This window comes from Megalops cyprinoides, chromosome 17 (genome assembly GCF_013368585.1).
Source record: "Megalops cyprinoides isolate fMegCyp1 chromosome 17, fMegCyp1.pri, whole genome shotgun sequence".
In the NCBI taxonomy this organism is placed as follows: domain Eukaryota; kingdom Metazoa; phylum Chordata; class Actinopteri; order Elopiformes; family Megalopidae; genus Megalops; species Megalops cyprinoides.
The window spans coordinates 24,073,914-24,094,343 of record NC_050599.1 but is presented as its reverse complement, the minus strand read 5'-3'; the positions used below and the strand labels follow the sequence as shown (position 1 = coordinate 24,094,343).

At 44.3% G+C, this 20,430-nt stretch overlaps 1 protein-coding gene across 3 annotated transcripts in view; it reads right to left on the bottom strand.

Annotated features, from left to right (window-relative positions):
- The window catches only part of LOC118792523 (neurexin-3a-like), a 279,182-nt gene that overhangs the window by 214,578 nt on the left and 44,174 nt on the right, over positions 1-20,430 (bottom strand). For all 3 annotated transcript variants that reach the window (XM_036550399.1, XM_036550396.1, XM_036550397.1), the window contains 2 exons: positions 3,153-3,454; positions 241-402 (listed from right to left, as the gene is read on the bottom strand). In XM_036550399.1, the coding sequence (XP_036406292.1) occupies positions 241-402; positions 3,153-3,454 (464 nt within the window). The remainder of the gene's footprint in view (positions 1-240; positions 403-3,152; positions 3,455-20,430) is intronic.

Genomic DNA, 20,430 nt, shown 5'->3' with positions numbered 1-20,430 from the left:
TTAAATATCCAACTGTATAAATGGATAATATGTAGAAATTGTGACATATTTAAGTTGCTCCGGATAAGAGTATCTGCTAAATGTCCATGATGTACTGTACTGGTGGGGTGAATCTGAGAATGGTAGAGTCTGGGTGGGGTGAGTCTGGGCAGAGCGGAGTAGGGGTGGGGCTGAACAAAGGACAAGGTGGAACTTGAAGGGGGTTAGACAGAGGGCATGGCAGGAAAGTAACTGCCTTACCTCCTTCAAACAGCCCATGAAGTTGTTGCTGACAGGGGAGCCCGGCAAGTCCGCCGTGCTCGGACTCCCTCCCACGTAGAAGAAGTCGTCGGAGCCCAGCATGGTGTAGTCCTCCTGCGTGTAGCCCGTGGTTGTCAGAATGCCGTCCACCGATATCGTCACCTGACGAGAGGGAGCAAGGGGACAGAGCAGCAGCTTGTGACCCTCCCAACACCAATCGCACGCCTCCATTTCGCTCGCATCACTTCCTCTTAGCATCAAATGGGCCCCTGGTCTCTGTACCTCAGAACGGTTTTGTTTTTTTGCTTTTTGGATAAGACAACATTTTGGTTTTTTTTCATGTTTTCTTTTTCAGGTTGGAAGGACAGATAAAGAAAATATTTGAGCAGCATATTTTCTTTACCTTTGATGAGGAGGAGGGTAAGAAAATGACTTTTTTGGTTTTGGAAATTTGGGTTTGAGGGTTAGTAAAATGACAAAACCAAGGACAGATTGCTTGTTCCTGCCTCGGGTTTTTCGGGTTAATTCATGGATTTCAAACATAGACAAGCATGCCAACTTCTCAGAACGTGCAAGCCAAAATAGCTCTTGAATCTGTTTGAACTATTTATTTTATTCTTTCCAAAAATAAAAAAGAGTTAATCGTGGAGGAAGGTCAATGGATTTAATCACAAAAGCGTAAGCAGGGAGGTTCACATGAAGGAGCATGCAAAGAGAAAAGAAGACACGCTCAAGCAAGACCACGCCGGGTAGGAAGGGATTAAACACACTCACAGTAGCCTTCACCAGCATGCCATAAAGACGAATGGAGGGGGCGGAGTTACAGGTGAGCGCGCTCAGTGTTAGTGAATTTAGGTTAGCGGATGAAGGGGTGGTGGTGGGGGGATGGAGGCTGGTGGAGGAGGAGCAGCATGCCGTGCACACAGTGGTCAGGAAACAACGGTCAGAGCTCCCGTTTCTGGGCTCGGCTGTGCGGTCGTCGTCCTTGCTCATTGGTGGAAATCTCCCGCCCAGTTACTCCGACTGTTGCCGGGGCCGCTATAAAAACCCAGGCACGGGCCGAACAAGAGAGTGTGGAGGCTTCGTTGATACACTAAGCCCCTGCAAAGGTCTGATCGGTGTGTCTTTGGGGGAAAGTGGGACAAACTCAAAGAAAAAAGGAGAGAAAAAGCCGTGGTGAAAAACAGGAGTGTGAGAGGCGGGGAGGGGGGAGGGGCGAGGAAGGGGTAGGGGGTGAAGAGGGCAGAGAAATACCAACCCCGTTTTCTCAGTTTCTGATCAAGAGTGTCGCCAAGGAAACCCAAATCAAAAGGAAGGGGGGAGAGGGGGACACACGGCAAACCCAAAAAAAGACAATAAAAATGATATCTACCAGACAATGTAGTTTGTTTACCATAGCGTGTCCAATGCCAGATTGCTTTGCGGAAAAGGGGGAGGGGGGAGGAGAAAGGAAATTAAAGAATAGTGAACAGAACGGTTGTTAATAAAACAAATGAAACAAACTGAAGATTAAAAAAAACAATGATGAAGAATCAGGGTGTTAGTACATTAGTCGGTTAGGTAACGGTAAAGTTAGTTGCTTGGTTTTTTGCGTAGTTGTTATTTTTAATAAATGACTCATTCCATGAATGGATTGTGTTAGTCTTACAAAGTGTGTCTTCCAACGTAGAGACAGAGGGAGATAGAGACAGAGAAAGAGAGTGAGAGACAGAGACAGAGAAAGAGGAGGAGAAGAAAGAGGAAGTTCAAGGGCTAGGCCTGAGCTTGTTTCGCGCCAATCCCGGGTCGACGGTACTCCGAAGGCTGTGGAATAACCCCTTACACATCGCATGGTAGACGCAAAAAAATAAATCGAAACAAAACAAAATGCACTTACTTGTCCACCTCTTCCACAAGTACCAACCGTATTTTGAATCCAAAAAGCTGTTTCTCCTGCCAGCAACACTACAGGTCAGCCAAAGGCATCAGCTATGAACAATCCATAAGGCCTATCTATACATATATCTATGGGACGACTCTGTCCCAGCTGCAGAATTCCCTGAATTCATCTGCCTTCACTGTGCATGTGCTGCAGCAGATGGCAGATAGAGCAGAATATTGATTTTCATAAAATTAGAGTCTAAAATGTATGCATGTGATTATCTTTGTTCTCCCATCTGAACATCTTGTTATCCATGAAATTAATATGCGACGTCTAGGATCATCTACATTTCAAGCAACCTGATGAGGAGCCTTTGACCACAGATGTAACATGATGATGGTGTATCTTATTCTCATAAATATTGCTGCTGTTTTAGCATCATACATAGTAGCGCTGGGACAGGTCCATAACTTAAGTGACCGCTTTTTGTCTCTGCTGAAAATCAGCATACATCTTGCCAATGCAGCTATCATATCGGTATGCTAAGACACACACTGCAGAAAGCAGAGTCTCTCCTGGGGTTGTGCATTAGTAACATCCTCTGACAGAGGTGTCAGCTTCAGGAAGCTCAGACAGAGGCTAAATGGGTGAGGGGGAATCCCAGCTCTAGGATATCAGAAATCGATGTTAACAAACAGAATAAAAAGTAGAAAAAAGAAAAGTGACAGAAAGGAAAAATGCTACATAGAAAATAAGCATATCTCTATTGTAGTCATAACAGACTTCAACATCTAGACTTATAGGTAAGTACCTAAGAATTACAGTCTACAGTCTACATACCTAAGTAATTTTATAATCTAGTTCAAATCTACGTGTTCCAAACGACATGACAAACCTTTCAGTAAAAGAAATAATAAGAACTAATCACATTGACCTGTAATTTCATGGTAAGAAATGCTTTTCTCTATAGCCCCACCCACTTGGCCTGCGTGACCCCGCCCCCCGGCACCCAGGCCCTGCCCCCCCGGGCCCCAGAGCCTCCCGCCGTTACCTGCCGCAAGTTGCGCGTGACCTTGACGTCGTGCCAGGCATTGTCGTTGAACTTGCCGTTGACGGGCTCCACGATGGCCTCGAAGGCGCCCGAGCCCAGGTTGATGACGAGCGAGACGGCGCCGTCCTTCAGCGCCAGGTTGACGTAGTCGGCCGACTTGCCCGTGTGCAGGATGAGCCCGTTGCGCTGCCAGGTCTTGAAGGAGAGCGTGATCTCGTCGCTGCTGCTCTGGATCGGGTTCTGCGACAGGTCGTAGCAGAAGTACTCCGAGCCCCGGAACGTGGCCACGTTCTCCTCCCTCACTGCCGTTCGAGAAAATGGGGAGACGGGCAAAGGGTCGTCACGCCAATGTCACCGCGGCAACACAGCAATGGCGCTGCGTGACATTTCGACAATGAGTTCCGGAGATTATTTCATCAAGTCATTTTATAAACAGACAAAGAAACGGGAGGATGAGCATGTTTTCATTTGGGTGATGTTATCTGGAGATGATTTTTTTAGTTGTATTTCATATTATAATTATATTTTATTGCCAGACTGAAAAAAGTTGGGGACTAAAAACTGGGGCTTTGTATAATAGTATTGCTCACTGCCTTAGGCACATGGCATTATTCTACAATAACAACCTCACTGGAAATACATATACAAATACATTAAATATATGTCAAATATCAAAACCGTTTTTACCAGCCATGCTGGCAGACAGTCATTGCTGTGCTTGTGGGCGGATTTCGTGGCTGTACAGACACTTCACTTCGTGTCCAGCCCTAGCGTCCATATAAAGCTTGTAGACTCTTCAGGGTCACTGGTCATGTGTTTCCCTGCTACAAATGGAGATGGAACGTGCTAGTCGTGCGGTGTGTCGGCGGAAAGCTGTCGATGTGGGCGGTGTGTAACTGAGTGTGTGGTTGTGTACCTGCATCTCAGAGAGGATTTAAAAGCTACGGGCAAATGGACAACAACCCTGCAGTCTCTGACTCTCTCAGGTGCGGCACTAATTGTGACAGGGTGGCATTTCCACCCTGATCTACTCATACAGTAACATACCGTAACATACAGCACAGTAGTGCTTAGGTTAATCTATTTTATAACAAGAATGACCCTTACCTGTAACTCACATTAACATAATACCTGCCCTAAATAAACTTCTCTGGCCACAATAAATATATTCCCATGGATTCTAGCCCATTTTGGAACATTACAACCAATGACTGTATTTAGCACACTAGTGAGGGATCAGGCAATCACAGAAAACAAATTGGTGGCTAAGTATTGCAGTAAGTTAGCAACAGTCATCTTGTTCAGTCGCTAACCGCCTGGAGGGGAAGCTAGCTTATAAGCACACATGCTAACATGCAGATAGACCAATAAGCTGTTCTTTTATTGGCAACATTTTAATGGAGACTATTAAAGCTAATGAGGCAATTAGACAGCATGGAGTGTTATACCTGGAACCAGAGGAAATTATCTACGTACAGCAGATCTAGATGCAACCAGTCAGAATCTGAAAATGTTTGAGAATCCAAGAACTTCTGGTTGTTACATCACAGTAACCCAAGACCACAGATACTTTGCACTGTGACACCTCGGTCTGGCCCATATCATTAAATGATTAAAAGTCTCTCGCAGAGAATCCCTGGCCTTACCAGCACATGCTAGCCAACTCAGTGACCCTGTTTCCCTGAACGCGCTAAAGACAGAGGGTGTGATGTCACTCCCTTCGTTTATTTCTGAGGAGATCAGACCGACACCCCATTGGACTCAGTCTACCCCAAGTAATCACATAGCTGAGCGGGAATATGTTTCTGCGACTGGAAAAATGGAAGCAACAGTGAACAACTGAACTCACAATTCACATTCACCGCACACATCTGGAATTTGGAGTTACAAACCGAGATGGAATTTCAATTTAAGAATAGAGGGCTTCATCTGACAACTTACTGTCACGGGCCTCCATACACCAAAAGAGCTAGAAATTAATTTTCTCAGCCTGCCAAAAATATAATATTGACATCTGCAACAACTGTCCAAATAAATAGCCAATTTATGTTCCATCTGCCATTAGGCGGAGCCTCCTATTTTCACAGATTATATTTTCAATTAGCCCATCTGTCTTGAGCCGAGACAATCAAGGGCTGGGAGCTTTCTGTTTCTGAGGCCGCTGCTTTTTCTCTCCAAACCTGAATGGCGCCACTTCCAGAAAATGCACTTGTGTCCAGTGGAGGGTAGAGAGATGAAGTGTTGTACATGTGGCGGAGTGGCACAGCACCCCCGCCAGGTGGGAGCGAGTTCTCCTTCCCTGCATTTGAGGACCGGCCTCCTCTGTCTCTCTGTCAGCTTGGGTGAGTCAGTTCTTTCTGCAGCATTAAGCAACTTCTATTTCCATTTCCTCTCCGTCCTCTCTCTCCCACCTTCTCTCATTCCCTTTTTCTCTGCTGTTTCTCTTATTCCCCTCCCCCTCTCTTTCCCACTGCCTTTAATCTCTCCCTCTCTTTCTATCTCTCTCTCTATCTCTCTTTCTCCAAGGGCCGTCATTCCTGGCTGACAACTTTTTTTGGGAAAATGAACTTGCGGGTCCCTCTGGTAGAGAGTAAAGTAAATGACCCAGGTGATCGTCCAGGTGTCTCTTTGCTCTCCTGTGCTGATGCGGGCACTGCAGACCCCGCTCTCAGTTTCACACTCCCTGATGGAAGCTTCCATCACAGCTTCACCCTCGCCCTGCTCATCATCTGGATTAAACAGATGTCACTGCAAAAGGCAAGTTTTCAGAGGCCGAGATATCAGAGCCACATCAACAGTCTCTCTCTGTCCTGGATCTCAGCTTGAGATAGAATTGGCTGCTATCACAGGAGATATAAAATAAATTCACATAACAGCACCAGCATGCACATTAGGTCCCTTTAGCAGTGAATCATATCATAAAAAAGCAGTTTCTTCAAACAGGTGTATGGTTTACCCAAAGATCTGATCATCTCCTGGAGAGCATTTCTTCTACAAACTCTAACATTTCAAAGCAAAACTGTCAATCAATAAGCTGACTTCTGGCTGTGGCTCACCGAGTAACCAGAATGTTTCACGATTTTCTAATTTGGATGCACACCCTGCACAGAAGGAAACTGGCATGCCAAATGAAAAGGGCAGTGAGGTGGGAAGACGGAAGGAGAAAACAAAATGTGTTTGCTCGTGATCTGAGCAGTTGAGAGTCGGGACTGAGATAATATTCACTCATTGCTCAAAATAAAGACATAATGAAAAGCTGACAGGCGCAACGTTTCATTTAGTTTCCCATGGGGGCGCAGCTAGGACCTTAAAAGCTGCTTGTGACGTGAGGAGGGGTGGCAGGGGGGCGGAGGGGCCTGCTCCTTTGTCTGACGCACAACAGCCGCTGGCTTTTTGGCACTCTGGGCTCCTCAGCAGATGAAGAGATATTTAGGACTAGACAGTGCAGCCATACTCACAGGAGTGCTTTAGGACTGTAGACAGAGAAGCCATATTCACAGGAGCGCTTTAGGACTATGGACAGAGAAGCCATATTCACAGGAGCGCTTTAGGACTATGGACAGAGAAGCCATACTCACAGGAGTGCTTTAGGACTACGGACAGTGCAGCCGTACTCACAGGAGTGCTGCAGGACCACAGACAGTGCCAGGTCTATCACTGTTGCTTGTATAAAGGCATATCTCCCATGGCTTTCTGGGGAAGCTGTGGGCGCAATCACTGTGTAGCTTTCCTGCTAGTGTGCTGACCCTCGAGCTGGTGTTCACTTTTAGAAGGCCGGTTTCAGTTATAAATTCTGTTTGGTCCGTTTCCTTTACCCCAGGGCTACAGAAATAAACGTATGCTATTATTTATCTGCTGTTGGTTGACCACATGGCTCCCCAGAAAAGTCAGTTGTTCATGAGAGACACAAAGAAAAAAATACCGCTCGTATTGGCTGTGACTACTCTGCTGACATTTTGCCCTCTAGTGGTAAAATATTCTTTCTGCAGGATCAATGGGATTACTGAGTGAGCAGTCAGTGACAAAGAATGTGAATGAGTGACAATATGGTTTCTCTCCAATACTGTATATGCTTAAGGCATAACTCATTATCATGGAAATGGCATACTTAAACATATGCCTCATGAAAATCTCATGAAAGAATTGTTGACATTTCTAAAGGTTACACTGAAATAATCTACTGTATTATCATAAGACAGTGCTCATTATGGATTTACTAAATTACCCATATGATGGAATTTTAATGAACATTAATGACAGTGGGATCTGTTTGTTCGACCACTACACATCTTGCGCTGATGGTTTTCTTTGTTGACTAATGAAGGCGATGTTATATAAAAGGAAGAATTTGTGAACATCTGGACTGTATTTTACTTGGAATAGAAAACATATTCCGCTATAATTGTACCCTTTATTGAGAGCGCAAGGACACACACGTTCTTTAAATCAAAGTACTAGCAGAAAATATTTTATGTGGTCTGTGCACTAGACAACACTGTGCAGAATGCATTATTTATATATCTATATCTAAATATTTACAACAGGGGTCGACAAGCTTTTTGACACGAAGTGCCAGTTTGAAATGTTAATTAGTGTGCCATATCAACACTTTAGCACACAACAAGTTTAACATTCAGTTTAATTATGACACCACATCAAAAAAACATTTCCAACAGGCCTGAAATTTTATTCCACCCATATAGCCTACATACATAGCAACAACATTTTAAAGAAACATTTTTGTCTCATAATCAGGACATTGTAATGATCATTTTAGGTCATTAACCCCACCAACCTCCCACTTATCTAGTTCATCAGCAACTTAACTTAACTTAAACTTAACTAATTCTTGTAAAATCTGCCCCCCCCCGATTAGAACATTTAGATGGGAAAAATTCTCGCTAATTTTAGCTTTGAGGAAACAACGATTTAACGTTAAAAAATATAGCAAATGCTAACTGAAAACTATGAGAAGCTTAATAATTCTAATGAAAACATAACGAACCATGTAACGTAACACGTGCGCTACATGGTATAAAAAATAAGTTACGTGCAAAAACTTAAAAAAAATAAATTAATTACAAATCCTCTCTCGCCCGCTTATCGCCAGCAGGCCAAGGTTGCCGACCCCTGATTTACAACGTCACCTTTTTTAAAAAAACACCTTTTATTTCTCAAAAAAATGACATGATCCCCTCACTGTTATTAATTTATGTTCATATATCAGCAGGAGCTTTGATGTATGTATCTCCCTGAAACACTTTTTCAAGAATAAGAAAAGAAAACTCTGGGAGAGTTCTCAGCTGGACAAGCCAAGCACGCACCAAAAGGAAAGCTTTCCTCCTCAAAGTACTGTGTGAATCCCCAGCTTTTTCAGTGTTAATAATGAATTGGCGTTCCCTCACACTTTAAGGGAAGATAACGAATAATACTAATTCATTTGTTTCTTTCAAGGTTTGTAGGCTGACCTTTATGAATATTGATGAGAGAGAATAAAACTGGATTGTTCTGTTTTTGTAAAATGACAGGCATCTGAATACTGATCCAAGTAATGGATTAGTGGTTTCAAGGTCAGACATCCCAGTGATGAAGTATTCTGTCTCATACCTAATAAATACGCAACAAGCTCACTTTCTGCCTTTGTGGTACAAAAAAAAACCGAATACCCTGAATTACTTTTTGTGTTCAGGAAAAGGGAGGGGTAGGAGCAGCAGGTATTGGTTAATACTGAAAGGGTGAGGGCTTGATGCACAGCCCCTCCCATTGAAAAGCCCTGCCGGTTTAGGGTTTGCGCCTTCTCCACAGAAGCACTGGCTGCAGCGTTTCCTGAAGGCCGCTCAGGCTTTACTCTGGCAATCCGGAGGATGCAATTTCATAGCTCACTTATTTCCGCCCCGTTCTCCTGATCCCTGCCATTTGCCGGGTAGCGCTAACTCGCTCACATTTTCATTACAGGCACAACTGGAGGAGGCTGCACAGGAGCATGGAGGGGCTTGGATGAAATATGAATCATTACATTCGAGGGATTCGGAAGGGCTTTGCAATGCTGATTCCGAACACGTATTCTGAAAGCCAGCAGCCACGGCGCTCTTGTAACCCCAAGCTAAGTGGGGCTGGGTTTGCCTGTGTTTGGATGGGACACCTCCTGCCCTAGCATTCCTGCATGAGTACAGTGGTTGTTGCGGTGAGATGAGCATGACATATCCAATTGGCAATACCAAAACAGGACTGCAGAAAGGGAGAAAAAAAGGATGGAAAAACCGGGTTGCTTTTTGGATGTGGGGATGGAGAGTCAGCAGGGGGCAATCTTCTTTCTGGACCATGAATCTGCTTCACTGGGGCACTACGCCATAGGACGTGCCATGCTGCAGATGAGATATTATAAGGTCTTGATTCCCTTTGGCCTATAAAGATCTCGTGACACTTATCTAAACAGTAGGGGTGTTTTCCCCCAGTATCTAAACAAAATTCCCAAACTGGTGCACTACTTGGAATCTCTTAATTGTCCTCTCCTATGGCTGATTAGCTGTACAATCCTAATGCATCCTAATGCATTCCCTGCCTTGTTTTCCCATGTCATCAGTGTTAAAGAGAAACTACTTCACAGCTGACCTTAATGGTTAAATAAAGGATAGATAACAAAGTTTCATTTCTCCCACATGTTGATGGAGTGTTTTGCCCTCTGCAAAATTCCTCCTTCACTGTGCGATTCAGTGGAAGCCTGCCCTCGGTGATACTTGGCAGACAAAACAAGCTACGACCAGTTTATCGCACAAAACGTTGAGCTAAAAAAAGGACCAATCCCTGCATGGAGAAGCTCCATTAATCCCGACCACCGTACAGGAATGGGAATCGAGGTTAAAGTACGATTACCTTTTGGCGCTAATCAGGCGTGGCCATTTTAATAAGGCCTCAGATGTTTTAATGATGAAAAATGCTTTAATGACGCCAAACGGTAAACAGGACTGGGCTTGGGGATATTGTCAGCAAACAAAGAGTAATGAGTAATGAGTAATGATCACACGGTCAGCGGCTCAGCGGACACTTCGATTGACCGACTCGTCGATGCAGTCAGGTCGCCATCGGTCACTGTGCGTCGACTTCTGCAGTCATGTCCAGATGGTCAGACTCTGACCTCTCCATTGATTGGTCCACCTACACAACAGTTTTAGGCATTGTTCAGTGTTTGCGTGCTACGCTACGCTGGCTGACACCTATCATGGCACTCCATTCAAAACCCTGATTCATCACTGCAGGGGTCCATCAGGTCTATCACTGATGGGTCATGCTGAGATGCTGCTGACGCCATCTTACTCAGTTGCATCGATAAATGCTGGTAGGCTCTGGGCCCTTGTGTGGTGGTCTGGTCTCTGAGTGATCATTGCAGAGCTATCTCCAATCAGCTGAAGGGTTTTGCAGGTTGCTGTGACCTGCCATTCCTAATGCAATGGAGCTGGCGGTGCCACATCAACCGTGAGGGTTTAGCGCTGAGATGTCTCCACCTCGGTGAGGTGGTGACTCCTCATTCTCTGAACAGCATTCACTTCATGGGTGGGCCTTTCTCTGAGTCTCACCAAGTTCTAAATTCGACATCTTCATTCTACTGCTTAAATCCACTGGGGCAGCAGTGTGCTACAGTGGTGGGTAGCAGGACTTGCAAAATTTTGCTGCCTCAAATCCACAAAGGGGAACTGCTGTGGCGCCCTCAGACAAGGCACTGAAACTGAATGGCTTCAGTATATACCCAGCTGTATAAGTGGATAACATCTGAAAAATAGAACCAATGTGGGTCACTCTGTGGGTAATGTAAATACCCTCATAACCTGTGCCCGCTGTGACCAGCCCTCTGACTACCAAGGTAGCATAGTGCCTATACAGCAAAATCTCAAATCATATTGTCGTCAGTCATGAATTAACGATGACTCAAATCAAACTGAGACCAAAAGCATTTAACCAATACCTGCAATTCTTACACTTTATTTTTCTCAAAACATACATGATTAGCTAAAGTGATCACATTATTTCAGTGTTCTGTATATTGTTACAACAAATTTGTATTATTGTATCAGTCACTTGAGATTACTGTGGATGTTTTTCTCATTTCAGGTATTACAGACCCAATATCCAAGGGAAGTGTCTGCTACAATCCATTTAGTTTTTAATATTCATTATCTTGAAATTTAGATGCTCAAAAGCTTATCGTTACTGCACAACTCCAAAGATTAACCTCTCCTTGGATTTTTAAAAACAATAGGCATCTTTGTGACTTGGGTTGCTGAGAGTGCTTCAGGGGAAATACGATCTGTAATTTCTTATTTGCAGTTTCAAATCAATGAGACAAGGGATTCCACAAAAAAAAAAGATTTTTCATGTTACTCAATCAAATATTAACAGTTGAATCAATGTCTCCCCTGTGAAAATATATTGATTCTCAGATGCAGTAATTACACAGAAACCCAAGAATGAGTTGCATTGTTGAAAAAAAAATTAAAATATGGCCTTAAATGCAGCACTGGCATGGATTTTCAAGGATTGTGTCTAAAAAAGTCTTGGCTAAGGTTTATGCAGCTTAAGGGAGCGTGTGAAAATGGCGGGGTGTTTTTTAGCTTAAGGGAGTGAGTTAAAACAGCGGCAGCTTGCAGCTTAACGCAGAGTGTGAAGATGGCAGGGTGTTTTCAGCCTTGTGGCCAGCTGGTGTGGCCTGTTTTTGGAGTTCCTGTTTTTGCACATTAATCTGTCGCACAAAGAACAACACAGGCTTGTTTTGACATTCAGTTCTGAGGCCTTTCTCCTTCATTGGAATGCTATGGAACGGGACACAGTATTAATCCAAATGTCAGACACTGCGGGAGATGAGGTGAACACAGAGCCCTCTCCTCCGGTCCACCACTTCATAAGGGCAAAGACACATAAATGATGGGGCAGGAGGCATGAATCTCTCCAACAGCAGAAGAGGCTGATGGCATTCTGTCGGTCTCATGGTGAGCTTCCAATTTGTTGGAGGCCCTGACCGATGCGGAAGCCAAATACTGACGTGTGATCACATTGCACGCATTCACGTTAGTTGATGTCAGTATGTTGACTGCAGTGAATTCCATTTCAGTTACCTTGTGAGGAGCAGTGAGGACCAAACCTCACCCCTAGCACAATACTGTTCCATCTGCCACTAGGACTCAGCAAATCACAGCAAAGACAATGGGTATAGGGAGGGGATATGGTAATTAAGGGACAGTTGACACCGTTGTTACTAGATAATTGATCAAGACTGAAATGTGAGCTCAGTGTACCCATCTCAAGATGAAAAATATGAAACCAAATGTGAGGAAGTCTGTGAGTGGCTTTGCTTTTGACCAATAGAAAACTCACTGAGAACAAGCCACAGTCTCCCCCTCACACTGCGCATAGTAAGAACCGAGCAATCATTACATCAGCTTGATATGAGCTTCTTGTGTCATCACTAACCATTACAGTTGTCATCAAAATTTATATTACCCGGATATGACAACTTTGTTCACACATTAGTATTGTGTTGTTTTTTACCAGACAGTACATTTTTGTTCTGTTTCAGAACTAGTCATTCAATATCCTATCTCCTCCTCACACAAACACACATACACCCCCGACATATTTTGCTTGGGGAACCGATACATAAATCACGTTTTTGTCTAGAAAGCCAGAATGAGATTCACTCTCCAGGCAAATGGAGATCTCCCAGGTCCGGCCTGAGGTAGGGCTATCTCCCTGACTGGAATGGGTTCCCCATCCACAGGCAGGAAGAGGCCAGCACTCTGGAGTGTGGACGTTCAAAGGGGATCGTGGAGAGCGCACTTCTGCCTCCACTTCACCGCGGCGGAGCTCCTTGAAGCAAGACAGCTGCTCCAGAGAGCCTTTCATTTACCCCGAACACGATGCCCTGTTACTGCCCATTATCTCTGCTGTCGGTGGCCACGCTGATATTTAATAAGGGAGCATCTATGCCCGTCTTAGCTGCCTCTTTTTTTTTTTATTTTTTTGCCTGTCATCTGTCACCATGGAAACATGGCGGCCGAGGGCAGCGGGCCTCATTTTTTCACTCGCAGCTGATAAGGAAGGCGTTTCAAGTCATGTATGCATATCACATATTTTATTCTCTCACATTCGTGATCTAATGGGTCAGACTGAATGTTACTGAGAAAGGGGATGGTTTAACGGCATTTATTTAAACCATTAGAGACAATAAGAATAATTTCTTTGCTTGCATTAACTCTGTTAGAATATTCAAGTTCTGAAATGGTAATTTTATTATTGTTACTGTTGTATGATGGCAGTGTTGTTATGACTTATTGGAACCTGCAGCTACATCAGTTTAGCCTTGTTACAAAACATCCTCCAAGATTAGGGTCTCCATTTAGGTCCTTATTATGGGTGTATTATTATGCCCCCCCCCCCCCCCCCCTTTGTTTGCATTCTGAACCAGTATTTAAATTCTCCTTGGGCTGCTGGTAAAAAAAAATGCCTGTGACATGATTTAAAACAAGAGAAATGAATTGATTGATTTTGAACTGTCCTTCACTCCTCCCTGTATCCTCTCTTCTTTCTCTCACTCCTCCTCTCCTGCTGTTCACTGAAGAAAAGGTATCGCTTGTCCAAATATGGACACGTTCTCAAAGGGGAGCAGACCGAAGGTGTTTATTAGCTTCTGTAATTTGCATTCAGAAACGGGAACAAATGGCGTCATGATAACTCGGAAGCCTGCGTGCCACAGTGCTGACTCGGTGGTTTTCGCCACATTTCCCTAATGTCTGACGGAGCCTGTGCCGGGCCCTTCGAGCGGGATTAATTGCATTTTGACGCAAGAGATAATTCCGGCAAGAGTCTAATCAAAATGTTAAACTTGCTTCTGAAAAGATTCCGGCGTGTTTGTCGTGCTCGTTCACGCGTTCTCGCCGGTGTCATGGAGAAAGAATCAGGCGAGATTTGAGAAATGTTACACACAACAATGCGGTGAGGTAAAAAAAAAGTAAGTGAGTTAAAGACATGAGATAAGGTCATTTACAATCCAGCGGTGGTTCAGAGAGCTTTTGTTGTCACCCTTTCAGAAGCGTACGAGGCAGGTCCTAATCCAACAAAGGGAGAGCGCTGAATTGAGAAAATGTTCTCCGTGTTTAACACCATGGCTAACTGCAGCTTTGCAGATTCTTGAATTTTTTGCCCGATGTTATAACAGGGCATTTCCTTCCCTCTACCTGCTCCTGTACAAGCATACAAGCATGATTTATCAGCAGGTTCCAAAAAAATATTTTTTCCAGCAAAACATATCTGTATATTATACTTCAGACTAATATATGTATGCAGTGTGTGCTGAGCTTTTTCTTTGTATTAACCTTCTGTTGACCCTTTAGTACTAAATTGGTTCAGCCCGTTGACTGAGTACAACAGCATTTTTCCTGCAAAAACATACATTTCCAGCAAAACATACATTTGTCAATCCAGTGTTTGTGATATGTAGACAGATGTTGATTTATTTGACCTACAGTATGTCATAGCAATGCTTTCCAACCAGCACAGCCTTTCAAAATGGATTTTATTTGAATTTCAGTACTTTTTAGCCTTTTTCAGCTCTTGTCGCCTGTCTGGAATATGTATGTGTGTTTACAGAACTAGTGGAACAGGTACCGGGTACTGGTGGACCATCTACACTATCAGAGTGTAACGTGTACCCTGCATCACTAGAGTGTGTACCCTGTGGCAGTGTAACATGTACCCCTGTAGTAGCACAGCTGGTAGCTTGCCCTGTTGAACAGGTTCTCTGTGCCAGGGGCTCATCTGCATTAGCAGTGCTTTCGCTGTGGCCTGTAATTGTCTGGTGTGATGATACTGGGCCTCCGAGGCTCCTGTGGAAACAGAAATTAAACCTGCACCATGACAGATGGACCTTTGCAGCCACTCTGATTACAGCCCTCTGCATATATACGCTTTCCTGCTACGACGTTACACTGACACGGTGAGACTGCGCCAGGGCTGCGGATCGCATGACGGCCATGACACACATCGCATTCTGTCAGCACAGCAAGTCACATGACACACAAAAGACGCTCTGCCCCTTTCTTCTCACGGCTATAATATACATTACCCACGAATATGTTATATCCTTTCTAATGTATATATAACACCAGGAGTTGGTGCTTGTCATTCACATGGGGAAACACTGTTATAGGTAGAATATAGAGGAACAGGGTTTTTCAAACTCCTCAATGCAAACAGAAAAGTATGATACACGCTGCTTGCCAATGGGATTTTTCTGGAGGCGGTGGGGGTGGGAGGGGGGGATTCTGTTTCAAGTCCAGCACAAGTGGCGCTGCTCTCTCTATCTCCCTCATACCCTCTTCCTCGGCTCTAAAGGACAGAGAGGAGCACCAGCTTCAACCGTTTGCAGAAATGTGGCTGTCAGTTTGCATCCAGCTGGAACCAGTTGTAGCCTGTGGCCAAAACAGTGTTCGGTACAAAGCCAGTGGAGGCCTTAACGCTTGACTCCGCATAGCCGTGAGATAAAAATAGAGGAGAAAATGCCTTTTGAATAGTAACCAGAATGCCGTTTTTCCAGGTATCATGCTGACTCCATATTACTAGTACATACAGGCTTACACTCAATCATCCCTCAGTCCTATAATGTACCACAAAAACTATTTTCTGTAAGCTTTCACCTAGCAGGTGAAACCCACAGCTCAATGTTTTCAGAGGGAGCACGACAGAGGAAATGTCCGTAGGCACACACACACATACACATACGCACACATGCATGTACATTTGGTGTACATACCAACACATACTGTATCCAAGAGCACACATGTATGCACTTGTGCAATCTATGTGCACACACTGACACCTACACACACACACACACACTCGAGTATATACTGTATATACAATATATAACACATATACAATATATAATATATATATACTATATATATAACATATATATATGCAACATGTAAACACACAGACACATCCATGTATGCACGCACATATACACACACACACACATATTCACATGTACACATAGGCACATACAGCCATACTCAAAAACAGGCAATCACCTATGCTCCCACAGACTCACACACACATACACGCACACAAATTTGTGCACTGTGTAGAAACCAAAGCGTCTCTATGAAAGCCCTCCAGCCGTCAGCCTGCTTTGCTCCTGGCAAACAGAAAGCCCGGGAGGAGATGAGCTGAACTGCTGAGAATCTGCAGCTCTGTTTCAGTCTGCCCTGCCTCTGCAATGGGGAATGTCATCGCTGAAACGAATGCTCTGGCTATGTAATCGATTTGTGCATGCATAAAATCAAACGCTTGTACAATTACATCTTTAGATATGATCATAGCCTTTTCACATTTTTAAAATATGTTTCAGATTAGCTTCCTTTTTGCAGTAACCAATATACACAAGTCAAAAACTGTACTTACTATGCAATGTATTTTTTGTACATTATGAAAATATATTAATAAACAAGCCTCTTAATGCATATGAATAAACTTCTAAGTACAGATCTAAATGTAATGTAATGTGTAAGATGACTCTGTACCCTATCCTCACACCTAAAACCATCAGATTCTGTTTCCTCCAAACTTTTGCACTTCTGTATAACCCCTTCCCATTTCCTCTAAAACAGAGAAAAGCAATGTTAAAAGGAAAGTTATAATGTTCCACTAAGTTTCTGTGTGAATAAACATGCATTTATTCAAGAGCAGAATTTATTCAACTGGAGCAGAGAGAGCAGACACTGTCCAGGGGCTACATCTACTCTGGTGGACAGCGTTACGGGTTCGCTTTCGCCATCTAGTGTTCAGACAAAGGTACTGCCTTTACTGTGGAGGGAGGCTGAGCTGAAACCCATTCCATTGAACATCTTCTTCCTGAGTAGTTGTTCTTTCTAATGACTCGCAGTGGAACCACTGGATTGGAAGCGCAGCAGTGTAGATCTGTATTTGAACTGTATATGTGTATTTGATCTGTATATGATCTCTGTGTGAGCATCGGAATCAGAGAGGAGAAGAGGCCAGGCGGTGCCCCAGATCCCCGCATGACAGGCGGAAGGGGACACCGTGCCTTCGTCCAGTTGCTCCTGCCTCTGCAGGCCTCGAACGCCAGGGCCCGGGGTTTTGTCTCTGCTTGTCTCTCCTCTGAAGTTCCCTTCAAATGGGGCCATCAGCCCTCGGGCTCCCGCTGGCTGCCTCATCTGCATGCAAAGATCCTTTTTTTCTTCCGTTCACTTAAATATCGGTCTCTCAGCTGAGCAAAGCTCTCTGAAATTATTCACCTCTCCCTCCTTCACCAGCATTTCAAAAGCAGTGAGAACCTGCAACAGGCACATCACATATTATACCTCATAGGGCACAGCTTAGAATCACGTTGTTATAAAGGCACCTCACCATTCAGCGATTACAAAAGAAATGTCATTAACAGCAGAATGCACTTCATTTCTCCTATATCTTCTTAAGGCTTTTGCTGTAGGTATGTACCTATCTGCACCCATATAGAAAAGTAATTGTCTTTAAAAAAAAAAAGAACCTTTCATCTCTTAAATATGTTCATACATGGTAGTAGGGCTGCAGTGGAGGATATGCATATTTAATATAAAATGCATATTTTAAACAGGTTGGAAATGGCATACACAGTAAAAGCTGCTGTTTTGATGTCACATTGAGGCTACCGCCCAGGAATATGTGTCTATAAGTATTGAAATGGCCAAATGAAACCCAACAGCAGGACTCATCTTATCAGTAAGACATTATTGAGACCCTCTAAATAGCAAATTTGCTGGACTAAAAGAGACTCTACCTGTCCATCATGGCTAGTACCTTATAATGTTACCACTCTGAGACAGACATCTGAAGGTAGGGCTCTTAACATGACGCCAAATCAGGAAAATCAATGGTTGTTTATACCCTGTTCAATTGTGGTTTAAAATGCTCCAGCTTTAAACCATGCTGCACTGTATAAATCACAGGTAATTCATTTCCCAAATACAGTGAGAAGCTCAGATACATCCAAGCACTGCCAGTGCTCCATAACATAGCTGTTCTACGCTCTTACCCAATGACCACTTGGTGCAAAACACTATTAACCCCACTGTGGCAAACATAGACATAGGGAGGGTGCAGGTTGCCTTTTCAATCCTCAATTGTTAGGGCTGTGAGAGAGGGAAAATCTCTGTGGGGCCATTCCTGTTCCCTCCACAGTTATTAGAGATCAGGACGGCCTGGGGTTTAAAAGGCAGAGGCCCGCTACACAGCCGTGTATGCAACAGGCACCTTTCTTTACTTTTTTTGTTGCATCGATTTAATGAGTTAAGCAGACCATGGGAGTGCAGATTCCTGCTTGTGGCACATTATGTGCACCAGGTAGTCCATGAGAGAGAGATAGACAGAGGGAGAGGGAGAGAGAGAGAGAGAGAGGAGAGAGAGAACTGTTACACTCTTTTACACCTGCTGTTTGGAGCGACGGTGCCCGAGAGCGCTCCTGACGTCGGGACAGATGAGGGCCAAATTGAAACGGAGTTCCGGGAGGCCGGGGTTGCTCGGTGACGATAATTAAGAATGATGCAGCTCATAGCTGGCCCCCGAGGGAGAGGCAGTGGGGAGGGGGGGTTAACAAATCGCCCGGGCTGTCAGGTAATCAGCCGTGAGTGGAATGATGTTTCGGGAAGACCTACTGCTAGCGAGACGCCAGGCAGCCGTGACAGCGCACTGCCTCGTGGGCGATGGGAAGGCGGCGCAGCCCACCCCGCTCTCCTGAGCCCCAGGGGAAGGGGGTTCAGCTGAGGGGCCCTTGCGTTACTCATTTAAAAAGCCCCCAGGGTGTTTCTGCAAGAAAAACCCAGGGAAAGTACTTAGCTGGATGTACCCTAGCAGGCATTCGTGAAGCTGTCACGCAATGGCCTTCGAGAAGTTGCTGTAATTAACCAAACACTTCTTCTGCTGTGCATTTTGAAACACATATCTGTAAAAACATAACAAAATATGCTTAACGCTTACAGCTCCTGCCCTCCAAAATCCCCTGCTGCACCCCGCCCCACCCATCACCCCCTGACAGTTTGGCCATGAATTTCTAAACTTGCATTATTTTGCCTTGCTGATGAAAAAGGACTGTTTTCACAAAGTGCTATTAATGAGAGAGCCAAACCTCCAAAACAAATAGGAAATGACCTGTCTCTGACCTTTCTTCCTCTCTAATTAATTTGATGTTGTTTGAGAAGAAACTGCCACTGGTTAAACGTGGGTTATTAATTACACATCTGCCCTAATGCATGTAGTGTTCTGATTCAAATGATATCAATTGCAATGGATTACAGCAATCCAACAGATATGCCATGTAAACATATGGAAAAGATCTCATATAATTCTATGGTTCAACATTTATTGCGTAATTACAAATGGCAGGAAGTTAACGTGCATATCACCAATAAAATAATAATTAAGGCTGATCTTAAATGATCAGAGGTCATTAACAGCACGGGTAGTTACTCGAAATATGTTCGCCGTGGTCTAAATAGCTAAAATAAGGTAGACTCAACAAATATCCACAATTAGCACATTTCCACTCAGTGGGAAAAAAAATAACAAGTACTGGTACTGCGATATAAAGCAAGAAAGATTTATGAATAATATATTTCAAAACTGTTCATTTAATGGAAAAAAATCCCCCCAGTGGCACTGCTAATGTCTTACTGTCAGAAGCGGTTAGGAGCTGAAATTGACTTCATTAATTCCAGCGCGGGCTGCTGGAGAGGCGCGGTGCCGAGTGGGCCACGCGGGCGTCTCCGTCCGCTCCATTCATCTTTCAGAGTCGATCCGGCTGTCGATGCCGAGCTGCTGAAATATTAAACCCCCGCTTTAAGACGGGGCCGCTCGGTGAGCCGTCCGTCCCGCTGGAGAGGAATCGGAGTGTGGCTAGCGGCGTGCAAATGCGGAGGGGCGTGGCCCTGTGTCCCGGCGAATTGGGCTCACCCCTGTGAGGAACAGCTCCAGGGCACGGGGTCACAGATGTCATGTACTGAAATTCCAAGATCCTGGAGGAGAATCCCTGTGCAGTCAACAAACCCGTCCCATCCTTAAGTATAAAAAATCCACTTGTCATTTCCTTCTCATGCCAGCCGTTCATGGCATCTCTCCTCCACCCCATCTCTCCCTTGTTTCTCTTCCCATGTCTGATGTCCAATGGACGGTCAACAACCCGCGGCAAGGTGTTACCATTCCCTCAGACTCAAAAACAAAGATGTGTACCCCAATA